Below are 11,857 nucleotides of genomic sequence, written 5' to 3'. Positions count from 1 at the left end.
TATGGCGGAATTTTTAAAATTTCGACTGAAAAATTTGTGCTCAAATGTTTTGGCCAAAACAATATCGATATGGTGTGTAGATCATGAAAATAAAAACAACAGTATCTTCCCAGCAGATTTATCGCTTTTACGTGAGTAAATTTATCCGTATTATTTCTCGAAAGTTAAAATAGTTGAAATGTTGAAATTTAAAATTTTGTTTAAAAATTACCACGTGGTGTTTTAATTCACTGTCTTAGCATCGCCCACCTTGTAGCAAGCAACAGCACACCAACTTTGCTATCTTTTTCTTATTCTATAGCCGATGAAACTGTGCATTTCATTTTGAGCATGGCAGAAAGTCAAGGGATTTTAACGTCTAAATTTTTGTCTACACTCATCCATGAGAAGATGACAATTTTATGCATTGGTAAATATTCAACGTTTCTAACAGATGATGTTTTACAACAAATGTCATGCAAGGTATTGTGCTTAACGAGCTTAGTACAATCACAATAATAATAATTTACATTTTAATGAATATGACAAGTTTTTTTAAAATGAGCATGTTTCAACATCTCATGATGCCATCTTCAGTGTAATAGGCAATATTATCAACATGATAACTTTATATAGTAGTAATATAAATCTATGTAAATTCATCACATACATAAACTCCTTATTCTACGGAAGATGGCATCATGAGATGTTGAAACATGTTCATTTTGAACAAACTTGTCGTATTTATTAAATCTGCATTATCAATAGTTTTTTCTTAGTTAAAATAATAATTTAATCTTACATAAAATGATTGCAACACATTTTTCAAACTAAAAAATTCCAAAATTTAGCTGGTGATGAATGAAATATTCGAAAATTGAAAGTATAAATTTTATCTTTATAATTATTTGATCTGTGCCTACCAAGGGTCAGTTAAAGAGGTGGGGAGGCAGGAGGATATCTCCCCTCCCAATTATTCTAAGATCTAAAGTGGCAAAAGTGAGAAACTAAACATTTGTCAGCAATACCACAGTGATGAAAACTTGCTGTGAACCTCTTTTAAAATGAGAATGGAAAAATTTGGTTATTACGAAAATTTGTTTGTTACGTAATAGATTCTTTGCGTATAAACGAATAGACATACACATTTAACTAACATGCACAATCTTAACATATAAGTATTAATTACAGAACCTAGTTAGTTTGAATCTTCGTGGTTGCAATGGGGTTTCATCGCAATGCATCGTAGGGTTTGTCAGAAATTGTTGCAATTTGAAAAATTTGTACTTGGAATCCTGCTCTCATGTTGTGGACGACACCATTGAAAGTCTAGTTCAGCAAGCAGAGGCATTTGTAGAACCATCAATAATCGCTAATCTGAATTTATCATCGACAAATGTTACAACAAAAACTCTGTGGTTTCTACTAAATAGTATTCCCTCTCTTGTTTCTTTATCTTTCCAAAACATAAGAGACGTAGACTCTTGCACTCTACGTCGAAAAGATAACATCTCTTCTTGTAATTTGAAGTTCTTGGACATGCTTCGTACGCCGTACAATGAGCTGTTGCATGTGGTTCAAGTCTGTACAAATATTCTTCATTTAAAGTTAGACATATCTTCTTGCATTAGAAATGATGATGTTAAGTTATTGGAGGAAGAATTAGCAAAGCATAGTGAGCTTAAACATCTTGAACTCAGCAAGTCTGATGATTGCAAGGTCGGAAAATCCATGTACGTATTTAATCTTCCAAAGTTGATGACTCGACAACTTCAATCTCTTCAGCTAACTGGTCCCATAAGTTTATACATGTTGAACTTTTCACCTCAAAAACATAACGTTTTGTCTCGAATCATTTTACGTGGTTGTTTAATAGTTCAGCCAATTCTTTCCACATCAAATCCTGGCGCGAATACGATCATATTAAGTGATTTTGTTCCAACGCTGCAATCAATCCAACTAGATTTTACTAAATTCAAGGACGTCTCTCTTGAAGAAAAGCAAGAAATTATACGTCAACTACTCGTTTCACATTCGCAACTTCACGAGCTTTCTTTGATATCAGTTCCCATTGATGAGGAAACGCTGCTTGACGTTCTTCGAAGTTCCACTGGTTCTCAGCTCGAAAAGCTGACAATTTCATGTTATGATAACATTACTTGGAAATCTATGAATGCTATAGGAGAGTTTTGCCCAAAGTTGAAATGGTTGCAACTCTTCCACTGTTGGATTATAAATAGTTATCAAGTTCGTCAATTCAACGAACATATGAAAACTAAGGGTAGGGAACTTGATGTGGTGACGCTAGATTTCACGAATAACTGCTACGATTTCAATAGTTCGGAGTGGAGGGAATTTTGTTTTTTGGAAATATATGATTGAAGGAACTTTTACATCATGGAAAATGATTGTGCTAGAAGACATTCTTTCAAGAATTTTCTTCGTTGAAATATGCTTCATGACAAGAACTCATCAGACGCGAGCTGATCAGAAGGTGGTTTTCTGCCATCAAAAATTAAACTACGGTCAGCCAATGCAAACTGCACCACTCCAGAATTTAAAACTCTTGTAATAAAAAGGCTCAGTAGCATTTATGATTTGAGTGTACATTGGACATGCATTATACATAAAATAAATTCTACTTTTATGGACTTTAAACTCTATTTTACAACCACCTGAGTTTGTTGAATTGCATGAATTTTTTTATCAGCTGATTGATTGCTAATAGAATTATCTGAAATATGATATGATTGGTCCATTACGAAAATCCGTTTCCTATTTCATATCGCACAAAAGCAGTGTCACTTGTCAAGGGAATTACCAACTGAATACAAATCAAGAATTAAATGTATCGTTTGAGAATGATTTTTTCATTGTTATGTATTTTCGCCTCTTTGGTATTAGCCGCAAATCAAAGTATCCCAGATGAAAAATGGTCGTACGTCAATGTACGTAAAAATGCATATATGTTTTGGTGGTTTTATGGCGCTCAGACAGTAAGCCCTGACGCTCGTTTGTCAAAGCCTTTAATAATGTGGATTCAGGGTGGACCAGGTTCTTCTGGCACCGGATTTGGTAATTTTGAAGAGATTGGTCCATTGGACATTCATGGCAACACAAGAAATTACACTTGGTTGAAAGCTGCTAATGTCCTGTTTGTTGATAATCCGGTTGGAACAGGATTTAGTTACGTCACTGAAGACAGTGCATACACGACTAACGTCTCAGGTAACGTGACTGGGAAGATCTTTATGTGTTGATATGTTCACGCAGAATTATGTTCCTAGCTAGGGTTTTGAAGATCTAAATGTATGAATTGAAAAATGTTTCTTGTAGGAAAACTTTTTTGCAACAAAACATGACAAATTTTTAAATAATATTTTCGTTCTTACAGGTATAGCTGCTGATCTTTTAACCATGTTTAAATCGTTTCTGGAAGACATGCCTGTTTTTAAAAACATTCCATTTTATATTTTCTGCGAATCATACGGTGGAAAAATGACTTCGGCCTTCGGAGTTGCGCTTCATGACTCGATTAAGAAAGGAGAAATCAAAGTGGTTTTTAAAGGCGTTGCCTTAGGAGACTCGTGGATTTCCCCAGTTGACACCGTTATGTCTTGGGGTTCCTATTTGTATTCCTTTTCGCTCTTAGATCAGATGGACCTGAAAAAAGTCAACGACTTGGCAAAACAAACAGAAGAGGCGGTTAATGCTGGCGAATACGGTAAGGCAACGCAACTTTGGTCAACTTTAGAAGCAGTAATCTCGGATAAAACTGACGGTGTTAACGTGTATAATGTACTGCAACATAATGTGCAAGAGCCGTTTCAGAAAATTCTCACCAAAGGCTTGAAAGATAAAAACCTCGAAATACCATACGCTCTACTTGTCAAGAAGTTTCAACAACAACAACTTTCAGACTTCATGAACGGACCAATACGAAAGAAGTTAGGCATCATACCTGATGACGTCACATGGGGTGGACAGTCCATAATGGTATTTTCAAAACAAAGTAATGATTTTATGAGAGCAACCATTAAGGAGGTGTCGCAACTGATCAACACGAGCCTTCTCGTGGGGTTAACAAACTGGATTGGACCGGACTTAAAGCGTACAACACCGTCAAAAGAGTCCCACTATATCCGCCATCGCAGAAAGAAACAAAAAACACCGGTGCGTTCGTTAAGGAATACGAAAATTTTCATTTTTACACTATCCTCAAAGCTGGTCACATGGTACCACTTGATGCTCCAGAAATGGCACTGTCGATGGTCGAAAAGATTATTGCAACAGAAAAATCCCAAGAAGTATAATACACAGAATTTATAACATCGATCACGAAATTCATGTTTTTTATTAAAATTGTATAAATTCAATAATCCATTGTACTGTTCTGATGTCCAATGAGTAATTCAAAATTTGTATTGTTCAAACTTTTCTTTTACGTTTCCATGGAGTCGAAACAAACACACTGAAATGGACAAATCACGTGTTGTCTATAATCTTTCCATTTGTTCAACTGGATCGTTCTTTTTCGTTGTGATTTCAATACCATTCGAACGCATAAATGTCATGCATAAATGATACATTTCTTTGTCAGACCTTAGACGATCTTGCTAGTTCAGTTATTGATCGTTCACTTCATGCCATGAATATAGCTTTGTCGTTATTCACAGCATAACTATTTTCTGCATTGGGAAGTTCCCGCAGTGGCCAGGTAACACCATCGCCATGTGGCGGATGTGATGATGGCAACAAAATAGACAATAATCCCCTTAGAAGAAAGATATGGTTGAAGTTTTAGTCAGGCAGATGGACGAAAATGAACTAAATTATTAAATCAGTTGAATGCGCAAGAGTGAAAAATCATCCTGCTAAATAAAGCCAACAAACACTGCATACTAAAAGATCATTCCTAGTGGTTTCGGTGTAAGCACTATACACCATTGATTTGCCACTCAGCCAGTGTAGGAAACTGAGGGAATTCCCTCTTTGGATAGTTTTTCAAGTGAAGATTCTGTTCCATGTTTTAAATGTTTCAAGAATTACATTTGACTGAGTTGTGAATGAATGGTGCATACCGCTTGCATACAAACTACTGTCCATACAAGATCCTAGGTCAAAATAATCAATTGTATACACTCAAAGCTCATAATAAACACGTGGTTATAAATCAATGTAAATACCACAGTTCATATACCTTGAACGACCAAGACCAAACACCATCTTGCAATTACGTATAAGACCATAATTATAAGGATTGACGTATTTCTAAAAAAAGTACAAAAAGTTAGCAACGTGTTTTAAAATATTAACAATGTCTCTTCACAACCAAAATTGTTTCATTTCATTCACTGACGAGAATGGCAAACAAACAATTTTATCACCAATCAGAAAGGCCAACAATAATGTGACCTCACAAAGACAATTATACTACAACATATTTTTTAAGGCATCAAAATAACAACCTTAATGATTTGCTAAACATTCTTTCAGGTCAAAATATATAACGACAAAATGAACTATCCATACTTTGCCCTCCTGTTTTGCTTTCTTTCTGTTCTTTTTATTGATGTACACTTCAATAGACGTTTCTCCATTGCATATCAACCAAAAATGCCAGCCAGCCAGGGCGCCGACAGCAAGAGCAACACACGAACATAGCATAAATTCAAATACAACAGCACTTTTAATACTTTCTCTGTCTTCTTCTTTGTTTTCAACAACCTAGCAAGAAAAGATGACAGAAAGCATGAGATGAGGAACATTTCAATAAATTTTTTAAACATTGTCTTGCAACGTTAAACTGATTTCGTTTTCTTTCAAATGTCGTGTGGAAGTCAAGGTTTGGTTTGTAGTGCTTGGTGCAAGACATTCTCTCGAAATAACTTAAAACATTTTGAAATAACAAAGAGGGCAAGAAGATTGTCGGGGAGTAGAGCTATGTATGAAAGAAAAGAAGAAGATGAAAGATGGAGTAAAATATAATAAAAATACAAAACCACACTTACTTTTGGTCTTAGCAAATATTTGTTTTGTCCTTTGGATGGAATTGAACTATTTCCAACAATGTAGCTCTTAATAATCTAAAAGTGTCTGTAAATAAATTACATTTGCCATGATCAACAAATGCAATACATTACAATCAACTGAAGTAAATGCATTCAAACAAAATTGCTTCATCAAGCCAACAATGACGTAATCATGACGTATTCATCGCAAATACGAGAAACAAGGCGAATATTTCGTGATATTTTATACCTGGAATCATTACAAATATTAACAACAATACATTTTAAAAGAGGCAAACTTACGTCTCTAGCGATGAAATTTATGTGATCAAAAAATGTTGGCAGTAATGTCAGTGAAACATATATCGTCCCAAGACACATGTAGACGCAAAATAAAAAGAAATAACGATGGTTGAAATGTCCAACGCAATTATTTATCCACGCTAAAACGTTAACATTAAGGACTAAAAACTGTTTCATAAATGAATGTATTTTTGTTCATTTTACAAGAAGGTGACCACAATGGGAATCATGTTAAAATTTTACACGGGGTCACCTGCTACGGTAAACACTAAAATTGTGATTATTTCGCGAGGAGAAGTTTTACTAAAGATGTTACAAGAAAATTGAAGAGTGCCATGCATGAGATCAGATTGTTAGCTTTTTGATAATACATTATCATTTTGACCTGTGATTTTCTGGAAATTTGTTTACAGTGCAAAGATTAACAGCTACAATTGAGGATGATCAAACTTTTTAGCGTCTTTGCTGTCACATGACTTACCTTTCAGAAAATTATATTTTTGCCTAAATTCATACATAAACATAACAAATATGTCAAAAGGGGCTGGCGACCGTAATCAACAAAGGATACGACAATGGTGATCCATCTTTAAAACACACCTGTGTTGGAATTGAGAAAATAAAAGATGTTTACTGTGATGTGCACAAAATTTGGCATATTTGGGAGAACTTGAGGACTGATCAGTATAGCAAATGTGTTGGTATTGTTGTTCTTTAAGAAATGACAAAGAAAATGACTGTGCGATAGTAAACCAAGGAAATAGGAAATTTGACATACTTTTTACATATACTACAATGATGAGTTCTTGGTGGTTTAACTTCCATACCTTAAACAAAAATATTGAAGAAATTTACTGAAATGAAGATGAAATAATTAATTGTAGCTGTTGCATTTTATTTGTAAGTCTTACATTTTGTACAAACTTGTATATCTTTCAGTGCAGCAACTTTTCCTCCCTGAAATATTACATCAGTTATCAACTATGATGATCTGCATATTCCATCAATAGATTAAGATAAAGTTTATGAAGTTGGATTTCATTGCTCTATTAATTCCATGCAGTCTTGTTGGGTTTGTTTATGTCATGGAAGGCGGGGAAGGATGCAATTTTACATGATACATACATACATACATACATTAGGTGATGTTAAGGGTAAACATTAATGAACTTATTGAGAAAATGGAATTATTTTTCAGGGTTATAAACGTGGAATGAGATAGAAGGTGTTATGAAAGTGAAATGTTTTCATTAGTACATCTCACTATTTACAATATACAACCTACAGTCAATGCTAAATTCTAGAATACTTCACATGGTAACATGTTGAGTGTTCTGAATTACTAAATTGGCATGACTTACTGTTGCTGGATGGCCCGGGTTGGTGAGAACTGCTTTATAATAATGAAATACAATATTCAACAATAACCAATGACCAAATATTAAATGACAGGCACTAAGAACCACATTTTCATACTCCAGCACAATTGGTATGACATTTGTATAAAATATAACAACAACAGTTGATGTTAGGAGAACTACAAGAATAACCAGTGCCTAAATAATGATTACAACATCAGAGATGAATATGAAAAGTCCCGTTGAAAATACGGGATACGATATCAACAGAGGTTTCAGTATTTAAGTAATGTTTGTAAATCTTACCCTTCCAAGCATACCAGTAAAATGATCAACTATCCAGATAACAGGTTCAAATACACAATCAGCTAACGGTGATTGAGATTGAAATGCATTAAAAGTAAGGCTATATACTGTGAATACCATGATTTTTGGATAAAGGAAAAGTTGTTTAAACCGAGCATGAAATTCATTCATGTTTGTGTTTGTATTATGGTTTGTGGTATATTGATATACCTTTCTTGAGTCTGCAGTGTTTTCGGTCAGCAACAGCGAACAGTCAAGTTCAAGTTCTTCCCATTAGGGAAGAAGACTTACGGTTTTTAATTGTTTTTCCGTGGGCTTTCAAAGCTTTAACTCAACATGTTGTTTAAAAATGAAAAAAATCTTCCATGAACTGCCTTTCTTTTCGAGACGAAAAAAAATGTAATCCCGGAATAGAAATAGATTATTATAAGGTTGATAGAACAGATGTCATTCTGGCATAATTGACAATTGACTCATTATTTGAATCAACCTTGAAGTGTTTAATACATTTATTTTATCTCTTTTCTGATTCCCATTTAATTTGTATTCATGTATCAAAAACAAAAAGCAAAAATAAAAGTAACTGTGATTAGTTTTTAATCATTGTAAAAAGGTTACAGAATTTAACAAAAAAGACTGATATGTTACGGCAACAAGCAGACACAGAAATGTAATCGAAACTGAACCCTTCCGCCCACACCAGAAAAAATCATCTTGGATTCATTCACTTCTCTTCTTTGTTGGTTATGATTTACGAATGTTTGTCAATAGTTTATTGATCATTCGTCTTCGTGAAAAGAATGCTTTGTGGATTAAAACATCATGTCTCACCAATCCTGTATATTTTGTCATTCGAGTAACACTTACGTTTTGATAGAAGTTTATTTCGAAAACTCCATGGAAAATGTTCTCCCTTATAACTTCATCTCACTCCTTTTGAAACTTATACAACCAAAGAATCTTCCTAGAAAGTACTTTGCAACAATTCCATATAAATTTCATCATTCCATTCATTAATTTCATTATTTTTTTTTGTGGTAATTTCCGGGCGTTTTTCTTATCGTAAACATATGTAGCGTTTCATGAGACTTTAGCTCCAAAATTTCCTTTTAGCTATGAAAATCCGTTGACCGGATGGTCACCTGTTTTTCTTTGTAACGTGTGTGTCATTCAACTAGTCTTAGGTATGTGTGCGTTTGGCTGTCGTATTTTTATGAGCGCAGAATATGTTACTGGCCAAGTTATTAAAGAGCAAAGGATATCATTCAACTAGGCGGTACTTGTGCAAGTACTTTTCAATTAATGTCGCATTTGAAATTAATTAGCTAAGAGGTATTAGTGGAATTAACCAGATAAACAATGTTATGGTTTTTCCTCCATCTTGGCTTTTTAGTTATCTGGTGGAGCACGACAGGTTTAATGCAATGCACGATATACGAACATGCAAAGAAATTCTTTTATTCTTCGACGTCACTAACTTTCCACAGTTTTTTAAATGAATCTAACCAACTAAATTGATGGCTGGAATCCACCCTTTGTGTGCTAAATAGAAGAAATTGGAATAAAATTTTGCAATCATGTCCTCTGAGTTTGTTATTATTCATTTAATAACAGAATAACTTACAGGAAACTTAAGTTATAATGTGATGCTTATTTTTTAACTGTGTTGCTCTACTATCTTTGTGAATAGATTTGCATTGCGCTTGGGTGGTAGAAATACATCACATAAAACGTATACCTACTTCTGTGCCAAATGTCAAGTTGTGCGCTTGAGGTTATCGTTCTTAGGCAAAGTGTTTGTTATTAATCAAGTGGTCGAAATACATTTCGTCAGTGTGCTGATGTGGAATTAGCTATAGAGCATTTCATTGAGTTGACTACAGGAGTTGAAAAATAATAATTATATTGAACATTTTGAATCATGATAATTCTGATTCAATCTTCCAACATTGTTTCTAAGAAGAAAATTTTGTTTTCTATACATTCTTGCTATCGCCTGCGTTGACTAAACTATATTTTCAAGTTTTGAAGATAACGTTATGAATTTTGCCTTCACTGATAATGTGATGTTGATTGGTATCCATTAATAAGGCAATCAACTATACGCATTAAAATGCAAAGTGTGTTCCTTGTGTGTTGTTGATAAGCACTAGATAAAGATGGTATGAAAAGAAGTTTAGAATCTAGGCGCCTTTAGTCGGCATTTGAAGAAAAGATACGAAACTATATCTTTGTATTTTTCAACAACATTTTATTTTTTATTTATACCACAATGAATCTGATAATTTGATCAAATTGGCTTCATTTGAACAGATAAAAACGACGATTGGTGATGTTAAACAATATTCAACAATAACAATATCCTCATGGATAATCTTCTAATAAGTGTCTTGCTATGTTAAATTGCAGTCGTGTACACATACTTATCAATGTAATATCACTCACAGAAAGTGGCGCCAGGAACGCAAACTTTGTCATCGAAAGACGTCAAGGCTCAGTTAGCTCACATCTGTATGTTATAACTCATGTTTACATAACGTTGACATGAATATATATGATGCAAACATGTTTATAGATGATTAAATATATCAAACGTATCAGAGATGCTTTTCAACGATGCATTCCATCCCGTTCCCTGTTGAAAATCCTTTCTTTTGAAAACATGTTGAATTTAATCATTTAATACTGATATTGACAGTATTAACAATAGTTTAATGAAAATTTTGGTACTGCCCATTCCAAATTGTTTTGAAGCAGTAATCCAGATGTTCTTCTTCAATATGGCTTCTCAGTAGCTATATGTGTGCACATGTTGTAGTTTGAGATATCAGTAAAAATATTTTATGCCATAAACGGTTTATACTATGTGATTAGCTGTAATAAAAAAAATCTTGTGATGATCTCGCTATTTTTAAACACGTTCTCTTTTCAATACAATATATGCACATGATGACTCTATGGATGCCACGTAAATTTGAGTTAAAAGCATCAAAACAGACATGTGAATGGTTAGAAAATGCGATATTAACCTCGTCTACATTAACAGCACGTATTATGTGAAAAGAAATTAGTCTTATGCATAGCGCGTCTTGTTATCGTGATATCTTTTTATATGCACGATATCTTATAAATATGTCAAATGAACTAGCTAGAATATTTGTCATGTGGGATTCATAAGTGCAGAGTCACTTTAGTGGAGGGACTGGAGCGAAATAGGATGGCGAAATTAAACGTTCTTGCTGTGAAGTTTTGCTGTTTTTAAATCACAAACAAACAATAAAATTTTACTGTGTAGTTTGAGAGCAAGGTATCTCACATTTCTGCTGATAATCTGCCAAAAATTTTCCCACCTTTTCAAATGTAAATATAGGATTTAGAGAACAGCCAAAATATTGTTAATTGTCTGGTTATTGCAGCCAACTGCCTGGTTAAAACTTTCTATATTGTCAACGTTCACAATTTATTGTTATAAGACGATTCACAAACTTTTTACATTTCAAATAAGTGTTTCGGGAGGAAAAGGTGTGTTCATTGATAAGTGTGAATAAATGAAAGAAAGAGGAGATCAGTTGTGCGTCTTGTGAGATATAATTGCATTTATAAAACATATCCCAGTTGTGATCACTCTGGATTTACAGGATGCCACATTATGAATCAAAATGTGAAGATTTTCAATAGAAAAATTGGCACATTAGCTACATTGCTGTTAAATGTGAAGTTATTTGTCAAAGGATTGCTAATTCCAAATGACCAATTTGTGAAGTCGATAACAAGTCTAACAGCCAAAACAAACGACATTTTCAGACAAATTTTCCATAACTTGTCGGCTGAGCTATCGTAGCATTAATTTTGTCAATTTATTTTTACCTGTAATGATGAGTTCATATTTCGCAACGATAA

General features: G+C 33.8%; 3 protein-coding genes across 3 annotated transcripts; 2 read left to right on the top strand and 1 right to left on the bottom strand.

Moving 5' to 3' along the window:
• Nucleotides 1–2,637, top strand: LOC124444341. The gene is made up of 3 exons (XM_046994928.1): nt 1–131; nt 302–462; nt 1,171–2,637. The coding sequence occupies exons 1-3, from the start codon at nt 2–4 to the stop codon at nt 2,359–2,361; spliced, it is 1,482 nt and encodes a 493-aa protein (XP_046850884.1). The 5' UTR covers nt 1; the 3' UTR covers nt 2,362–2,637.
• A 98-nt stretch (nt 2,638–2,735) lies between these two features.
• Nucleotides 2,736–4,358, top strand: LOC124444343 (retinoid-inducible serine carboxypeptidase-like). The gene is given in 3 exon segments (XM_046994929.1): nt 2,736–3,207; nt 3,374–4,039; nt 4,042–4,358. Coding segments are annotated over 3 exon segments (1,299 nt in total). The 5' UTR covers nt 2,736–2,825; the 3' UTR covers nt 4,293–4,358.
• Nucleotides 4,302–8,162, bottom strand: LOC124444344 (palmitoyltransferase ZDHHC16B-like). Its single transcript, XM_046994930.1, has 10 exons — nt 7,958–8,162; nt 7,655–7,849; nt 7,205–7,250; nt 7,072–7,120; nt 6,865–6,893; nt 6,294–6,433; nt 5,991–6,065; nt 5,512–5,706; nt 5,180–5,250; nt 4,302–4,753 (listed from the first exon to the last, which is right to left on the bottom strand). The coding sequence occupies exons 1-10, from the start codon at nt 8,126–8,128 to the stop codon at nt 4,621–4,623; spliced, it is 1,104 nt and encodes a 367-aa protein (XP_046850886.1). The 5' UTR covers nt 8,129–8,162; the 3' UTR covers nt 4,302–4,620.
• Nucleotides 8,163–11,857: the final 3,695 nt, after the last annotated feature.

This window comes from Xenia sp. Carnegie-2017, unplaced genomic scaffold (assembly GCF_021976095.1).
Source record: "Xenia sp. Carnegie-2017 unplaced genomic scaffold, XeniaSp_v1 HiC_scaffold_21, whole genome shotgun sequence".
Classification (NCBI taxonomy): domain Eukaryota; kingdom Metazoa; phylum Cnidaria; class Anthozoa; order Malacalcyonacea; family Xeniidae; genus Xenia; species Xenia sp. Carnegie-2017.
This window is presented reverse-complemented; position numbering and strand designations above follow the sequence as displayed.